We start from the raw sequence: 18,985 nt of genomic DNA on the forward strand, positions 1-18,985 counted from the left end.
ATACTTATGACCCCAACCAAAAGAGCTAAAACCTCTGCGCCGCAGAAGAGCATGAAGCTCTGCCACTCGACCCCCAGAGGCTAATGCTAACAGAAAAGGAGCCTTAGCAAAACAATTCTGAACCGAAGGGCCACAACATACCGAAAAGAAGAAAGATAGGAGAGCACTCTGTTCAAAGACCAGGACGGCTCAGGCGGCGCATGAGCAGGCCGGAGGTGAAACAACGCACGAGACAGCTTGCGAAACGGCGCAGAAGTAACGTCGATACTGAAAGCAAGCTGCAGCGGCTCCGCTATCACCGTCGTACACGATATGAGGTAACAGTATTAGGCATAACCTGGTTGATACCTGGTTGATGGGGTTCTGGGAGTTCTTCTACTCCCCAAGCCCGGCCCGAGGCCAGGCTCGACTTGTGAGAGTGGTCCACCAGGCTGTTGCTTGGAGCGGCCCGCAGGGCCACGTACCCACCACAGCCCGACTGATCCGGAACTTCTCTTAGAAAACCGTCCAGTTTTCTCTTGAAGATGTCCACGGTTGTTCCGGCAATATTTCTTATGCTCGCTGGGAGGACGTTGAACAACCGCGGACCCCTGATGTTTATACAGTGCTCTCTGATTGTGCCTATGGCACCTCTGCTCTTCACTGGTTCAATCTTGCATTTTCTTCCATATCGTTCACTCCAGTACGTTGTTATTTTACTGTGCAGATTTGGGACCTGACCCTCCAGTATTTTCCATGTGTATATTATTTGGTATCTCTCTCGTCTCCTTTCTAGAGAGTACATTTGGAGAGCTTTGAGACGATCCCAATAATTTAGGTGTTTTATCTCGTTTATGCGTGCCGTATATGTTCTCTGTATTCCCTCTATTTCAGCAATCTCTCCTGCTCTGAAGGGGGAAGTGAGTACTGAGCAGTACTCGAGACGGGACAACACAAGTGACTTGAAGAGTACAACCATTGTGATGGGTTCCCTGGATTTGAAAGTTCTCGTAATCCATCCGATCATTTTTCTGGCTGACGCGATATTTGCTTGGTTATGCTCCCTAAACGTTAGATCATCGGACATCATTATTCCCAAATCCTTGACATGCTGTTTTTCTACTATGGGAAGATTCGATTGTGTTTTGTACCCTGTATTATGTTTCAGATCCTCATTTTTGCCGTACCTGAGTACCTGAAATTTATCACTGTTAAACATCATGTTATTTTCTGCTGCCCAATCAAAAACTTTGTTGACATCTGCTTGTAGTTTTTCAATGTCTTCAGCAGAGGTAATTTTCATGCTGATTTTTGTGTCATCTGCAAAGGACGACACGAAGCTGTGGCGTGTATTTTTGTCTATATCAGATATGAGAATAAGGAACAGTAGCGGTGCAAGGACTGTACCTTGAGGTACAGAGCTTTTAACATCGCTTGGACTCGATTTTATCTGATTGACTGTTACTCTTTGTGTTCTGTTCGACAGGAAATTGAGTATCCAGCGTCCTACTTTTCCAGTTATTCCCATTGACCTCATTTTGTGAGCTATCACCCCATGGTCACATTTGTCGAACGCCTTTGCAAACTCTGTGTATACAACATCTGCATTTTGCTTTTCTTCTAGGGCTTCTGTGATTTTGTCATAGTGGTTGAGTAACTGTGACAGACAGGATCTTCCCGCTCTAAATCCATGTTGTCCTGGATTGTGCAATTCATTGTTTTCCATAAAACTAGAAATTTGATTCCTAATCACTCTTTCAAACACTTTTATTATGTGTGATGTTAGTGCAACTGGCCTATAATTTTTTGCCAAGGCTTTACTCCCCCCCTTGTTCAACGGAGCTATATCTGCAGATTTAAGTGCTGCTGGTATCTCCCCTGTATCCAGGCTCTTTCTCCATATTACGCTGAGTGCTCTCGCTACTGGTACTTTACATTTCTTTATGAATATTGAATTCCATGAGTCAGGCCCAGGAGCTGAGTGCATAGGCATATTATCAATTTCTCTTTCAAAGTCTTCCGAGTTTGTGGTAATATCCGTTATATTATCTGCAGCTTGAATGTCATTCATAAAGAAGCTGTCTGGGTCATCAACTTTCATGTTGTTTATTGGTGTGCTAAACATAGCCTCATACTGGCTTCTTAGAATTTCACTAATCTCTTTGTTGTCCTCTGTGTACGTACCTTCATTTGTAATTAACGGTCCAATACTGGTCGAGGTTTTGGATTTTGATTTTGATATGTGAAAAAATATTTCGGATTTTTCCTTATCTCTTGTATAGCTTTCTGTTCCAATTCCATTTCCTCAGACTCATATGATCGCTTCAACGTTTGTTCTATTTCCTCAATCTTCCTGCTTAGGCTTGTTTTCCTTGCTTGTGATAGTTGTGTCTGCCGAAGCATTTCCGTTATTTTTTCCTTCTCCTGTACAGTCGTCTGCGTTCTCTTTCTAGAGTGGTCCTCTTTCTGCCCCTCCTCACAGGTACGTGCTTCAAGCAGACCTTGTAAGCTTCAGCTGTCAGTTGAGCTATTCCCTGTGTGGGAGTTTTGTCGCTTAAGACCGTCTCCCATTGAATGGTTGCAAGGTCTACATTGACGGTCCTGGAACAACCAAGAGAAAAGACAACGCCACCCGAACCGAAAGCGAAGAGCAACGACAAAGGGACAAAAAGAACTGGAAGGACCGCCAGGAAACTTCATACTGCCGCCGAGAGGAATCCCGCAGGTGGGGAAACCAGCAAACAAGCCAGCTGATCACCATAGAGATGGTGATAAATACGAGTCAAACATACCAAACGAGAAGACAAGAGGAGAAGAGAGAACCAGTCTCGTACCAGACTGGGCCGATCTCCTGAAAGAGGCAGAGCCATGGAAAAACCTCCGGGTTCGGACACCGGGCAAAAAGCACCTGAAACCACGGCTGGGCCGGCCACCATGGGGCCAAGAGGACCACTCGCCCCTGGTAAATCTCCAAGCGAGCCAGGACCTGGAGCAACAATGGAACCGGGGGAAAAGAGGTACAAGAACCCCCACCTCGACCAGTCCTGCCGAAAGGCATTGATCCCGACAGCCTCGCAGTCTGGGAGGAGCGCCACATGTACCGGATGACCCCTCGACCACGATGACGTGAAGAGGTTCACCTCCGGGCGCCTGAACGTCTGGCAGAGCTTACTTAATGAGTCGGCGTCGACCATCCATTTCGTGGACAGGGAACGAACCGGGACAGGCCGTCCGTCAGGACGTTGGACAACCCCCCACGGACTTGGACCATGATGGGGGGTATGGACCATGATGGGGGTGTGGACCATGAGCTGGGTGTGGATCATGATAAGGGGTGTGGACCATGATAAGGGGTGTGGACCATGATAAGGGGTGTGGACCATGATAAAGGGTGTGGACCATGATGAGGGTTGTGGACCATGATGGGGTGTGTGGACCATGATGGGGGTGTAGACTATGAAGGAGGGGGTGTAGACCATGATCATGGGTGTAGACCATGAGCGGGGTGTGGACCATGATGGAGGGTGTGGACCACAATGGAAGTGTGGAAAATGATGGGGGAGTGGACGATGATGGGGGGTTTGGACCATGATAGGGGGGAGTGGACCATGATGGAGGGTGTGGACCATATAAAGGTGTGTAGACCATGTAGAGGGTGCAGACCATGTAGAGGGTGCAGACCATGTAGAGGGTGTGGAGTATGAAGAGGGTGTGGACCATCTAGAGGGTGAGGACCATGTTGAGGGTGTGGACCATGTAGAGGGTGTGGACCAAGTTGAGGGTGTAGACCATGTAGAGGGTGCAGACCATGTAGAGGGTGCAGACCATGTAGAGGGTGTGGACCATGTAGAGGGTGAAGACCATGTAGAGGGTGTGGACCATGTAAAGGGTGTGGACCACAGAGAGGGTGAGGGCCATGTAGAGGGTGTGGACCATGTAGAGGGTGTGGACCATGTAGAAGGTGTGGACCATGTAGAGGGTGAGGACCATGTAGAGGGTGTGGACCATGTAGAAAGTGAGGACCATGTAGAGGGTGTAGACCATGTAGAGGGTGAGGACCATGAAGAGGGTGTGGACCATGTAGAGGGTGTGGACCATGTAGAGGGTCTGGACCATGTAGAGGGGTGTGGACCATGTAGAGGCTGTGAACCATGTAGAGGGTGTGGACCATGTACAGGGTGTGGACCATGCAGAGGGTGAGGACCATGTAGAGGGTGTGGACCATGTAGAGCATGTGGACCATGTAGAGAGTGAGGACCATGTAGAGGGTGTGGACCATATAGAGGGTGAGGACCATGTAGAGGGTGTGGACCATATAGAGGGTGTGGACCATGTAGAGGGTGTGGACCATGTAGAGAGTGTGGATCATGTGGAGGGTGTGAACAATGTAGAGGCTGTGGACCATGTAGAAGGTGTGGACCATGTAGAGGGTGTGGACCATGTAGAGGGTGTGGACCATGTAGAAGGTGTGGACCATGTAGAGGGTGTGGACCATGTAGAGGGTGTGGAACATGTAGAGGGTGAGGACCATGTAGAGGGTGAGGACCATGTAAAGGGTGTGAACCATGTAGAGGGTGTGGACCATGTAGAGGCTGTGGACCATGTAGAAGGTGTGGACCATGTAGAGGGTGTGGACCATGTAGAGGGTGAGGACCATGTAGAGGGTGAGGACCATGTAGAGGGTATGGACCACGTAGAGGTTGTGGACCATGTAGAGGTTGTGGACCATGTAGAGGGTGTGGACCATGTAGAGGCTGTGGACCATGTAGAGGATGTGGACCATATAGAGGGGTGTGGACCATGTAGAGGGTGAGGACCATATAGAGGGTGTGGACCATATAGAGGGTGAGGACCATGTGGAGGGTATTGGACCATGTGTGGTTCACATGGTCCACAATTGGAGTAAATTTCTAGATTTACTTAGATTTATATGTCATCTTTTTTTTTTTTCTTGGAATTACAGAGCACCACTTGGTTTCCGAACCCCTTGGGGACGAGACCCGTCGGTTAACATGTAAGTTCGTATACGAGAAATGGAGGAAAAATATAAAAAAAATGTGTGAAAAAATCTAGGGGAAAAATCGACAGGTTCATAGCGGAAATGCGACCGTATTTTGTTTGTACTCACCAATAATTGAAGTCCTGATCTGCTTATGTTGATGAAGCATAGTTATTTACATGGAAGAGATGGTGGTGGATGTTGATGGTGTTGGGTTGACTTAAGTTTTTGGGTTGACTGAAGTTGTTGGGTTGACTGGGTCAACATGCAATGAGTCAGGTGCAGGTGACGCAATGCGAGCTTTCTTGGAAGCCATTGCAAAAGACTCTGTAATTGACATTTGTTTCAGTCCCTTGGCTCTTGTTTTTAAAAACTTCATATACAAATTGTACTGAGTCATCATGTCCTTAATTTCAAACTCGCTGTTACTTGTGTCCATAAATGCCAGAATTTCTTAAAAAAAATTCTGTATTTTTTCCATATTACAATTTTCCTTTAATGTTTCTTCATCCTCTTCCTCTTCCTCTCCATCTTCTTCATTGCACTCGTCTGGCTTTTTTGCTGTACATACTAATTCTATAATTTCATCATTAGTCATGTTTCGATTGTTTGGGGCTTCTTCATCAAAATCTATCCATCTATCTATGTCATCTTCTATTGTTTCAGTCACCAGTTCTGCTCTCAGCTCAGGGGACTTAATCCCCTTGACATAGGCTCTTAATTTTTCCTTCTCGCTAACTTTCTTCACCGCAAATCCTTCAAAATCTGCCTCGTCATCTTCCTCAGGAAACAGACTTGACGTGGGCCAAAGTTTTTCCAACCATTTCTTAGTGTTGTCTGCTTTACCTCATCCCACGCACTAGCAATAGTCCATAATATAGCTGACGTTATTGTGAAGACTTTATAAAAGTCCTTAAGTGTTCCAAGCTGATTATTAAGACGTCTGGCAAACATCCTCTTGTAGTGGTGTTTAAGGTTCATAATTATTCCTTGATCCATGGGTTGGATCACTGAAATTGTATTGGGTGGCAAGAACGTTCCAATAATATTGCCATTTACTAGCTCATCACCTCGTGGATGCGTTGAACTGCTATCTAACAGCAGCACAACTTTGCTGTTTTGCGGGAGACCAACACTTTTCAGGTGCTCCTTCACCTCAGGTACAAAGTTCTTATTAAACCACTCGACAAATATTACTCGAGACATCCACCCACTTGACTGGTTCTTATAAATCACAGGGAGGCACCTGGCTGACTTTAAAGCCCTGGGGTTTTTACTAATTCCAATCACAAGTAATTTTAATTTGTGCGTGCCAGCTGCATTTGCACAGCACAACAAAGAAATCCTCTGTTTCTTCTGTTTATAACCACCTGAAGAATCGTCCTCACCACTATGAGCCATCGTTTCTGTGGGAAGCATACGCCAATACAAACCTGTCTCATCAGCATTATAAATTTGCTCTGGAGATAAATTTTGTTCCTGTACCATCTCTGCAAATTTACTTACATACTCATCAGCACCAACAATATCAGCAGATTGTCTTTCACCATGCACTTTAATGAACCTAATGCCATGACGGGTTTTAAAACTTCTGAGCCAACCATCACTGTATACACACTTTTGAGTAATTTTCATTGCTTGGTGAAATTCACGCACCTTTTCCACGAGCAGCCAGCCTGCCACTGGCTTCTTCGTCACCTCACGTCTCTGTTTGTACCACTCCCACACTGCGTCATCAACACTCTCCACCTTTGCTTTACTTACTACCTTTCTATTTCGTATTGCTTTATCACATTCACTTCTAGAGAAATAGTAAAAAATGATAGGTTTAGCCTTAAGAAGATCAAAAACAGTACTTTTACTAATGCCATATTCAGCGCACACGACACTTCTCGGGACACCACTCTCCACCTTCTTAATTATTTCAACTTTCTTCTCAAATGTCATCACTGACCTCTTTCTTTTACGTAACCCGCTTGTAGATGCTTTCACTGACACAATGCGTGCATTTGGAGTCGACATGGTGCACGGATGTTCCTTGATTGTGCTGATATGTAAAACAAAGTCACGGAATGAACACTCCAGTCTCGTGACAAATTCAAACAATGGCAACAATAGACCGTGAGTCTGTGACGTCACAGGGTAGTAGGCTGCGCCCGACACGGTCAGTGAGCAAACTAAACCATCTCCCACCCACCACCACGGGCCGGCACGACGCTTGGCTGACCGCTTCCTTACCCGAACTTGGTTCGTGTAGGATAACCCCAACCCCGGCCGGCGTGAAGCTTGGCGGACTACTTCCTACCCGAACTTAGTTCGCGTAACGTGACTCCCCAACCCCAATCGGGAAACTGGAAGTTTCGGATAACTAAAGTTCGGGAACCAAGTGGTGCTCTGTATCTATTTGAGCTCACTTTGTTTTCTTAGGTTCATACTAATTATAGGATTTTAATTAACCAGTACTAAGCTAATTATCTTTAAGATCATTTTACTTTATGATTATTATTTTTTATTTTACATTTATATTGTCAGTCTACTGATTTTTTGTTTTTTCTTTTATCTAACTTCTGTGTCCTTCCTGGCTATCTATTGGATCTTTATTTTACTTCTAATTTGTTACTATTTTATTGTATTTGTTTCTATTCTTGTGTTTTGCTATATCATGTATCTTGTATCGTGATCCCTCTGCATCTCCATACACACTGATATTGCTCCTGATCAAAATCTTCTGTCTCATATCTACACCAACTAGCACATTGATCATCATTTTTGCAAGTATTTCACAGCACACCAAGCAAAAAACAAACCTCAAAATAGCACCTGTTTATCAGTTTACAACCAAAATGTTAGATCACTTGGTAAACATTTTGACAATACAAATGCATTACTCACAGCACTAGGTACTAACTTATCATTCATTATTTTAACAGAAACTTGGCTAAATAAAGACTATACCCAACTCTACTACTTAGCTGGTTATAAAGCCATACATAACTGTAGGCCTAATAAAAAAGGTGGTGGCACAGCTATATATTACCGAGATACATTTATCTGTGTTATGACCCTGGGTTCCTCAGTGGAAACCAGAGGTCAAAACTGAGCTAATAAACTGCCTTTAGTATTGGAAACGCATCACGATGTGTATGTGTTTGTATCTTCCCTGCCAGACGTAAGACGATTCTTGTTTCTCACAGAGTATTTTAAGACTGAGCTTGGGGTTCATTACTAAATAATAAAATAGGCAACAACTATCTTTACTAATACTTTCTAATCAAGTGTAAAATAAATCTGAGTAAACTGGGATAGGATTGCTGTACGATTAGTTGAGCAGTCCACTGGCAGCGAGTGACCTGGGAAGGAGATGCGAGAGCTCTCGCTCTCTGCTGGCTGGCTGTGGTGAAAGGAACTCCTCTCCCTCCTCTCGTTTCTTTTTCTGTGGGCTAATACCCAGCTAAGTATACTGTGTAACGTTCTCATTGTCTGGCATAGGCCTGTTCTTATGTGTAGAGTATTATTCTTTGTATGAGGTAGGTGTTCCTAGGGTTTGTGTTACTAGTTATTCTAAAAGGGGTCCCAGTGGAACCACGTGGTCTCCCTACCCTAAGCTGACTCAAGCTTCTAGCTCTTTACTAGTAGTACTTTACCCTAGCTTGTTCACAGTGTAAACCTTGTATCCTGTCTATGTGGATCAAGGCTTTTAACGTAAGATAGTGTGGTAAAGTAATTATTATTATTGTTATTGGTGTGAGTGTATATGGGGGGTTGTTAAGGGGTTAATAAATAAGTATGTTAGTAATGGAGTATCCCTTCTTCCTGTGTGGGAGTCCTATGATCAACCTCTAGTCTGACATGGTCTAGTAGCAAGTTATTATTACTGTGGATAGTTTATTTTGGGGGCCGGGCCTTTTAGTTCTCCCATATTGGATAACTCTGTATTCTAACTACCCTTACCCCTTAATAGTACTAGTTCCCCCATAGCAAGTCCACCATTCTATAACAATCTGCAACAGTGTCATTAGTGACAGAGATGACTACTGTGAATATACTTTTGCTAAATCCTTTTTGACTATTGGAGCCCTCTATAGATTTCCCAATACTAACATAGCTTCTTTCTCAGATAACCTAAGGAATCTTATTATAAACAACAATCTCAACAAAAACCACATAATTCTGGGAGGAGACTTTAATATTGACCTGGGTCAACAAAATTGCTCTCAAGTTGACTATTTCCTTAACAGCATGAACTCCTGTATGTTAATCCCCACAATCACCAAACCTACCCGAGTCACTCAAACATCAGCCACTACCTTGGATCACATATGGACAAACATAACAGCTTCCCTTGTATCTGGTATAATCTACGACAGAACAACTGACCACTATCCTACCTTTCTCATAGCGAATATGGACATAACACCACCAAAAAGCAAGAAACTTTCATTTAGGTTATACAGTGAATCAGCTTTAGGCAATCTTACAAATGCACTTCACAATATTAACTGGGATTCTGAATTCAATAATACCCAGAATATAAATTCATTAGCGAACCTCTTCCTCTCCAAAACTCTTTAAGCCTCTACAACCTTCATTGTCCCCTTCTTACCAAGCAAGTAACTGACAAAAGATTAAACACTCCATGGCTCACAAGTGGCATTCTCAACTCAATCAACAAGAAACATTAATATGAAAAGAAACTTAGGATTGGCCTAGTTTCAAAGGAAGTAGCTAAAAGGTACTCATCAATGCTTACCAGTATCATAAGAAAGGCAAAACTTGCATATTATGTGAATAGATTCAATGAAGCAAAAGGCAACATGAAAAGCACTTGAAAAACAATCTCTAGTATCCTAGGAACTAAACAACACTCACATAACCAAATAAAACTCTACAAGGATGGGATATACCGTCAACTGATTTAGAAATGGTAAATGAATTTAATAGTTTCTTTTCATCGGTTGGTGCTAATCTTGCCAGAAAATCCCACAGACTCAGACACATATCTCTCAGGCAGCTATCCAAACTCTTTTCTCCTTTCACCAATTAGCCCGGCAGATGTTGTGTCCATCATACACTCTCTAAAAACCAAGGCAGGGAACACCAGTGAAATTCCGTCCATTGTATACAAGAGTGCCTCCCATGCCCTTGCACCACCCATAGCTCTTCTGTTCAACAAATCTATAGTGTCACACCTTCCCTGATATCCTCAAAAAAGCAAGAGTAACGCCAGTCCATAAAGGAGGCAATCCAGTGGACATAAACAATTATAGACCAATATCAAATCTACCCATTCATACCAAAAATATTTGAAAAATTTATTTACAAATACTAGCTCTATTCCTACCTCGTAAAATTCGACATACTCAGCCCCTGCCAGTTTGGCTTCCGGTCCCAAAAGAGCATTAATGATGCAATCATTAGTCTCCTTGACGTAATCTACTCAGCCCTTGACAAAAATGAGTTTCCGATTGGACTCTTCATTGACCTAAGAAAAGCCTCTGATACTGTTAATCACAACTACCTCTTACTTAAACTCCAGCATTATGGAATCCGAGGCCTTACCCTTGACTACATCAGATTCTATCTTAGTGACAGACACCAATGTGTAACCATCAATGATACAACTTCTTCCACTCTACCAATTATCGTTGGAGTGCCACAGGGCAGTATCTTAGGACCTCTTCTATTTCTTATATATATAAATGATCTGCCTAATGTCTCTAATATTCTTAAACCTATATTGTTTGCTGATGATACTACCCTTATCTATTCAGACCCCAACCCACATACACTAAATAATGTGAATAATGAATTAAAAAAGTCCACTTATGGATGTCAACTAACAAACTAACATTAAACATAGAAAAGACTTACTACATCTTATTTGGAAGCAAATCATCAAATGCAATTCAGCTACAGATAGACAACATTAACATCAGTAATAAAAATGATGGCAAGTTTCTTGGCCTATTCCTAGACAAGAGACTCAACTTTAGCACCCACATTCAACACATAACGAAGAAAGTCTCCAAGACAGTTGGTATACTCTCTAAAATAAGATATTATGTTCCTAACTCTGCTCTCCTCTCACTATATTATGCATTAATCTACCCCTATCTTAATTATGGTATCTGTGCATGGGGGTCTACCACTGCAAACCACCTTAAGCCCATCATCACCCAGCAAAAATCTGCTATCAGAATAATAACTAACTCTGCTTTCAGACAACACTCAGCTCCCTTGTTTAAATCCCTAAACTTGCTAAATATTAACTCCCTCCACACATTCTCTTGTGTCAACTACATTTACAAAACCCTGTTCTTAAATGCAAACCATGCTCTGAAACACTCTCCCTGGACAGACGTAATAGGACCCATTATCACCACACCAGAAATAAATATATCTTTGATATCCCCAGGGTCAAACTTAATCTGTGTAAACACTCTATGCAAATTAAGGGACCTAGTCTATGGAACTCACTCCCTAGTGAATTGAAAAGCTGTCAAACTTTTGCCTTATTTAAAAGCAAAAACCAAAAAGTACCTAATTTCATCTACTTACTTTCCTACACTGAGCTTTAAATTTGCTCTGTATCTAGTGTTACCCAATCTCCCAATTTTTATGTACTTAACCCAAACAACCTTATCAATGTGTTCATTGATGTCTTCTTTTATGTGCTAGCCATATGCTGTATTGTGCCTACCAATTTTTGTCAACTACCATTCAAGCTGTCATTGCAATCAATCTGAGCTACCTATGTGCTCTAATATATACCTACAATTTTCTCTCATCTTTTTTCTTTCTTGCCTTGTAACTGTTATCATTTTTTATAAATTTTGCAAGTATTTACCTACTTAAAATTTTCTTAGATTAAGGACCTGCCCAAAACGCTGCGTTTACTAGTGGCTTTACAAGATTGTAATTACCATATTATGTATCCTCACAATCCCAATGTACCTTCTTGTATATATATCAATAAATAAATAAATAAATAAATAAATGTAGAGGGTGTGGACCATAAAGAGGGTCTGGGCCATGTAGAGGGTGTGGGCCATGTAGAGGGTGTGGACCATGTAGAGGGTGTGGACCATGTAGAGGGTGTGGACCATGTAGAGGGTATGGACCATGTATAGGGTAATGACCATGTAGAAGGTGTGGACCATGTAGAGGGTGCAGACCGTGTAGAGGGTGTGGACCATGTAGAGGGGTGTGTGGACCATGTACAGGGTGTGGACCATATAGAGGGTGCGGACCATGTAGAGGTTGTGGATCATATAGAGGGTGAGGACCATGTAGAGGGTGAGGACCATGTAGAGGGTGTGGACCATGTAGAGGGTTAGGACCATGTAGAGAGTGCAGACCATGTAGAGGGTGTGGACCATGTAGAAGGTGTGGACCATGTTGAGGATATGGATCATGTAGAGGGTAAGGACCATGCAGAGGGTGTGAACCATGTAGAGGTTATGGACCATGTAGAGGTTATGGACCATGTAGAGGGTGTGAACCATGTAGAGGGTATGGACCATGTAGAGGGTGTGGACCTTGTAGAGGGTGTGGACCTTGTAGAGGGTATGGACCATGTAGAGGGTGTGGACCTTGTAGAGGGTGTGGACCATGTAGAGGGTGCAGACCATGTAGAGGGTGCAGACCATGTAGAGGGTATGGACCATGTAGAGGGTGCAGACCATGTAGAGAGTGCAGACCATGTAGAGGGTGTGGACCATGTAGTGGGTGTGGACGATGTAGAGGGTGTGGACCATGTAGAGGGTGTGGACCATGTAGAGGGTGTGGTCCATATAGAGGGTGTGGACCATGTAGAGGGTGTGGACCATGTAGAGGGTGTAGACCATGTAGAGGGTGTGGATCATGTTGAGGGTGTGGACCATGTAGAGGGTGTGGACCATGTTGAGGGTGTGGACCATGTTGAGGGTGTGGACCATGTAGAGGGTGTGGACCATGCAGAGGGTGTGGACCATGTAGGTGTGGACCATGTAGAGGGTGTGGACCATGTTGAGGGTGTGGACCATGTAGAGGGTGAGGACCATGTAGAGGGTGAGGACCATGTAGAGGGTGTGGACCATGTAGAGGGTTAGGACCATGTAGAGAGTGCAGACCATGTAGAGGGTGTGGACCATGTAGAAGGTGTGGACCATGTTGAGGATATGGACCATGTAGAGGGTAAGGACCATGCAGAGGGTGTGAACCATGTAGAGGTTATGGACCATGTAGAGGTTATGGACCATGTAGAGGGTGTGAACCATGTAGAGGGTATGGACCATGTAGAGGGTGTGGACCTTGTAGAGGGTGTGGACCTTGTAGAGGGTATGGACCATGTAGAGGGTGTGGACCTTGTAGAGGGTGTGGACCATGTAGAGGGTGCAGACCATGTAGAGGGTGCAGACCATGTAGAGGGTATGGACCATGTAGAGGGTGCAGACCATGTAGAGAGTGCAGACCATGTAGAGGGTGTGGACCATGTAGTGGGTGTGGACGATGTAGAGGGTGTGGACCATGTAGAGGGTGTGGACCATGTAGAGGGTGTGGTCCATATAGAGGGTGTGGACCATGTAGAGGGTGTGGACCATGTAGAGGGTGTAGACCATGTAGAGGGTGTGGATCATGTTGAGGGTGTGGACCATGTAGAGGGTGTGGACCATGTTGAGGGTGTGGACCATGTTGAGGGTGTGGACCATGTAGAGGGTGTGGACCATGCAGAGGGTGTGGACCATGTAGGTGTGGACCATGTAGAGGGTGTGGACCATGTTGAGGGTGTGGACCATGTAGAGGGTGAGGACCATGTAGAGGGTGTGGACCATGTAGAGGGTGTGGACCATGTAGAGGGTGTGGACCATGTAGAGGGTGTGGACCATGTAGAGGGTGTGGACCATGTTGAGGGTGTGGACCATGTAGAGGGTGTGGACCATGTAGAGGGTGTGGACCATGCAGAGGGTGTGGACCATGTAGGTGTGGACCATGTAGAGGGTGTGGACCATGTTGAGGGTGTGGACCATGTAGAAAGTGTGGACCATGTAGAGGGTGCGGACCATGTAGAGGCTGTCGACCATGTAGAAGATGAGGACCATGTAGAGGGTGTGGACCATTTATAGGGTATGGACCATGTAGAGGGTGTGGACCATGTAGAGGGTGTGGACCATGTAGAGGGTGTGGACCTTGTAGAGGGTGTGGACCATGTAGAGGGTGTAGACCATGTAGAGGGTGTAGACCTTGTAGAGGGTGTGGACCATGTAGAGGGTGTAGACCATGTAGAGGGTGTAGACCATGTAGAGGGTGTAGACCTTGTAGAGGGTGTGGACCATGTAGAGAAGCGTGAACCATGTAGAGGGTGTGGACCATGTAGAGGGTGTAGACCTTGTAGAGGGTGTGGACCATGTAGAGGGTGCGGACCATGTAGAGGCTGTCGACCATGTTGAAGATGAGGACCATGTAGAGGGTGTGGACCATTTATAGGGTATGGACCATGTAGAGGGTGTGGACCATGTAGAGGGTGTGGACCATGTAGAGGGTGTGGACCATGTAGAGGGTGTGGACCATGTAAGAGGCTGTCGACCATGTAGAAGATGTGGACCATGTAGAAGATGTGGACCATGTAGAGGATGTGGACCATGTAGAGGGTGTGGACCATGTAGAGGGTGTGGACCATGTAGAGGGTGTGGACCATGTAGAGTGTGGACCATGTAGAGGGTGTGGACCATGTAGAGGGTGCAGACCATGTAGAGGGTGTGGACCATGTAGAGGGGTGAGGACCATGTACAGGCTGTGGACCATGTACAGGCTGTGGACCATGTACAGGCTGTGGACCATGTACAGGCTGTGGACCATGTACAGGCTGTGGACCATGTACAGGCTGTGGACCATGTTGGGGTGCATGGACCTTGCAGGAGGGGAGGGGTTATACCTTGTTAGAGGTGTGAACCATGATCGGGAGGTATGAGCAATGTTTGTCAGGGAGCCGGTCGGCCGAGCGGACAGCACGCTGGACTTGTGATCCTGTGGTCCTGGGTTCAATCCCAGGCGCCGGCGAGAAACAATGGGCAGAGTTTCTTTCACCCTATGCCCCTGTTACCTAGCAGTAAAATAGGTACCTGGGTGTTAGTCAGCTGTCACGGGCTGCTTCCTGGGGGTGGAGGCCTGGTCAAGGACCGGGCTGCGGAGACACTAAAGCCCCGAAATCATCTCAAGATAACCTCAGGAGGTGTGAACAGTTGGGAATTGTGGAGCATATTGGTGAGTGTAGAGCATGTTGAGGAGTATGGAGCATGTTGGTGAGTGTGGAGCATGTTGAGGAGTATGGAGCATATGTGTTAGTGTGGAGCATGTTGTGGAGTATGGAGCATGTTGGTGAGTGAGAAGCATGTTGGTGAGTGTGGAGCATGTTGGGGGGTGTGGAGCATGTTGGTGAGTGAGAAGCATGTTGGTGAGTGTAGAGCATGTTGAGGAGTATGGAGCATGTTGGTGAGTGTGGAGCATATGTGTTAGTGTGGAGCATGTTGTGGAGTATGGAGCATGTTGGTGAGTGAGAAGCATGTTGGTGAGTGTGGAGCATGTTGGGGGGTGTGGAGCATGTTAGGGAGTGTAGACTAGCATGGCTCACACCCCAACAGTTCACAATAATGTCCCAGTGTCAAAGACAGGAAGCCTGCTAGGCTCATCGTGGTCTCCCTGACCAAAGACAAGGTATTTACAGAAGCCGATCGGAGTGAGAATACTAACGTCGTCAGGTGGAACCATTAACTCATTTCTTCAACGTCAGCTGTGTTTCTCCCTCCTCATATATCCTCGGTGTCTTAAGTAGTGTTACCTCCTTACACACTTACACTGGCATGAGAGTCTTGAGACTACTGAAGAAGCAATAATTTGCCGGGAATTTTGGACACAGGAGAACCTCGGACATAGGAGTCAACGACTATGTTTACACTTGAGCTTGGCGCGTTTGTCTCAGTGAGGCCAACACTCTCTGCTCTCATGCTTGCCAACCTATATTCTATTTATTTATTTACTAATTAATTAATTAATTAATTATTTTTTTATTGATTGATTGATTGATTCATTCATTCATTCATTCGCGTATTTATTCAGTCATTCATGCATTCATTCATGAATTCGTTCATATACAAGAAGGTACATTGGGTTGCGAGAGTTCATAACATTGTTCTTACATTCGTGCGACTCCACTAACACATGATTTTTTCAAGCTGGATTTTAAAGTTCAATAGAGTCTTATCATTTTCTTATCATTTGTGGCAGCCACTTGGGCTGGACGGTAGAGCGACGGTTTCACTTCATGCAGATAGGCAACCCGTTCTCGCACTTTCTTCAGTCAATATTGACTTATTAAATACGTGCATATGTGACATACTAAACATACTAGTTTACCTTGAAAAGCTTCATAGAAAACACCGACCTTACCTGAAATAGGTGTTCAATCCCCGACCGTCCAAGTGGTTGGGCACCGTTCCTTCCTTACCCCCCGTCCCATTCCATATCCTGACCGATTGATTGATTGATGAATATTAAGCCACCCAAAAGGAGGCACGGGCATGAATAGCCCGTAAGTGGTGACCCTTTTGAGCCATTACCAGTATCAATAGCTGATACTGGAGATCTGTGGAGGTGCGACTGCACCCTTCGTGACGGGAGATGTCTCCCGTCCTTATCCTGACCCCTTCCAAGTGCTATATATAGTCGTAATGGCTTGGCGCTTTCCCCTGATAGTTCCATTCCATTATCACTTGCGGCTTCGGCGGGCAAGTGGTTCCACGGGTTTGTAGTGAGTATATTAATAATATCGATATTATTCTCATTCCAAACTTCTCATTAATTTAATGAGATGGGTTTGTTAAGTCTGTAACGTACGATTTTGTTAGGTTGTTGAGTTGATTAGATACATAGTGTTTAGTGGGTTTTCATATTTATTTAGTAGTCTTGGATACAGCAGTGTCGTAGACGCTGAGACAGAGCTTGCAGCAGAGCAGAGAGCTGAGGCCAGAGTCGCTGATCTCTATGTGGGAGAGCGTGGCGGCTCGATGGGGAATCGTAAGTGTCTAAACTGATCTCTATGTGGGAGAGCGTTGTAGCTCGATGGGATATAGTCAGCTGTCTGCTCTATGTCGAAGCTGTAGCGTCTTTGGGGTCGATTGAGATCAGGTGTCTGATCGAGGGAGGACGCTACGCACGCTACGCTCCTCACTATAAGCTGTATATCAGCCCTTAAACTTACGCCAGATGATGTAGACCACCACCCACAGGCAGCTAAGTACATGGAGTCCAAGCATGTTATAGCAAAACCAAAGTAACCGACCAAAATCAACTCATTCCATCTCAAATACGTTTCAAAACAATCCTCTACGGTGTGAGTACCAGTGCATGCTGCCGCCACCGCGCTGCCTGACGCAAGTTTCTTCTCAACATATACCCCTCAGTCCATTCTAACCAATCATGTCTCCTAAAAATGTGACTGTGCAGGGAAATAAGGGCAGCAAACCCCTTAACAAGACATCCATCCCGGCCAACAATAACAATATCCGTGTTTCTCCGTCTGGAAGCTCTGGGGTCCGGGGTGGCGGGGCTGCCCTCCCCTCCACCCCATTGAGCAAAGGAGCAGAGTCCTCTCAACCCTCTCCTATGAACATGCTAGCATCCCAGTATAATCAACTCAAGCGAGCTTCCGGTCCCTCACCGGAATTCACTAACTGGACCGAGAATCTGTGGTTCAAAAAGTTGTGCCTAGTCCTCGAGTCACAAAATTCTATCATCTTGAGTCTTCTCAACGAGAATCTAGCGAACCGCGCTAATCTCCAACAACAACAACAAGAAATAACCCTCCTCCGCGAGGATATTAGAAACTACAAGGCTAGCCAAGACCAACTACAGCATGATTTGAATGATCTCCATGAGGTAAACAACCTTCGGAAAACTGATGAAGCCTTAAAAAAGCAGGAGGAAGCTCTCAGCAAAATGACTGCATGTATCAGTACATTTTCAGCTCAACGTTCCGTCTCCCAGGAGGAACAAGACCAGCAAAAGCTGCTAGACTCTGTTATCGTGTCGTCCCAAGATATACCTGTGGAACATGAAGGTGAAAATTGTTTCGAAATAGCTCAGGATCTCTTAAAAAACTAATTGCAGCTCAATCTAAACAAAACTGACGTTATTGCTGCCTACAGAGTAGGCAAAAAGAATCCATCAGGTCTAAATCAACGGAAAATTCGCCTGAAGCTGTCTTCCCAGTTCACGAAATCCAATCTAGTCCGGACAGCTGCATCCCTACGGAAGGGATTATACATCAACGAGTGCTTGACCAGGAACAGACAGCAAATCCTCTACCGCCTGCGTCAAATCCGGCAACAAAACCCAGATGCTATTCATCAGTGCTTCGTTAGAGATGGTCTGATAAAGGTGAGAAAAACCGCAGAGGGCAAAATGTTTACTATTACTAGAGAAGAAAACCTCAACACTTTCCTCTCCCAATGTGGTTTGTCTCACCTTATCACTCCCAATGAATTAACTTAATTAACCCCCTGTCAACTAGTGGGGCTAGGTATCCTAAGTCTCCTTGGTTCATTTTCTGACTTAATTTTTAACTTACTCTTACCTAGTCATTTACCGAAATTATTTAATTGAGTTATTAAGTAGTTCTTCAGGTCTTTTTAATTATACAGTCATTACTGAACTATCTATAGTTATTAATCATTAGCTTAAATTTGCCTATGTTTATTATTCAACTTTTCTTTGATTTCATTTATTACCTAGGTTGCCTAGCCTTGCCATGCTCCCTTACTCCATTGTACCCCTGGCTTTGCCTGCATCTCAAATTGCAAATTGTTACCTACAGTGTACCTGTGAGTACTCGTAAGCAATCTACCTCATTTTTGCTCATTTTTTTTTTTTTTTTTTGTATTGCTTAGTCTTCCTTATATTTTTTGTTTTGTATTTCCATATCTTGTGTTTTGTATAGTCCATGTTTACATGTTTTTTTCTTTATCTCATTAA

At 44.7% G+C, this 18,985-nt stretch overlaps 1 protein-coding gene across 4 annotated transcripts in view; it reads right to left on the reverse strand.

Moving 5' to 3' along the window:
* The window catches only part of LOC123772515 (uncharacterized), a 234,909-nt gene extending 218,964 nt beyond the window's left edge, over positions 1–15,945 (reverse strand). Inside the window, exon 1 of one of the 4 annotated variants that reach the window (XM_045765753.2) lies at positions 15,811–15,945. Coding sequence is in view for 2 of the 4 variants with exons in the window: in XM_069325797.1 (XP_069181898.1) it covers positions 15,707–15,724 (18 nt within the window). In the remaining 2 variants the exon portion in view is untranslated. Of the gene's footprint in view, positions 1–15,706 lie in introns of all 4 variants that reach the window. The other 3 variants (XM_069325799.1, XM_069325797.1, XM_069325798.1) reach the window with 3 other exon arrangements.
* Positions 15,946–18,985: the final 3,040 nt, after the last annotated feature.

This window comes from Procambarus clarkii, chromosome 17 (assembly GCF_040958095.1).
Source record: "Procambarus clarkii isolate CNS0578487 chromosome 17, FALCON_Pclarkii_2.0, whole genome shotgun sequence".
Lineage (NCBI taxonomy): Eukaryota > Metazoa > Arthropoda > Malacostraca > Decapoda > Cambaridae > Procambarus > Procambarus clarkii.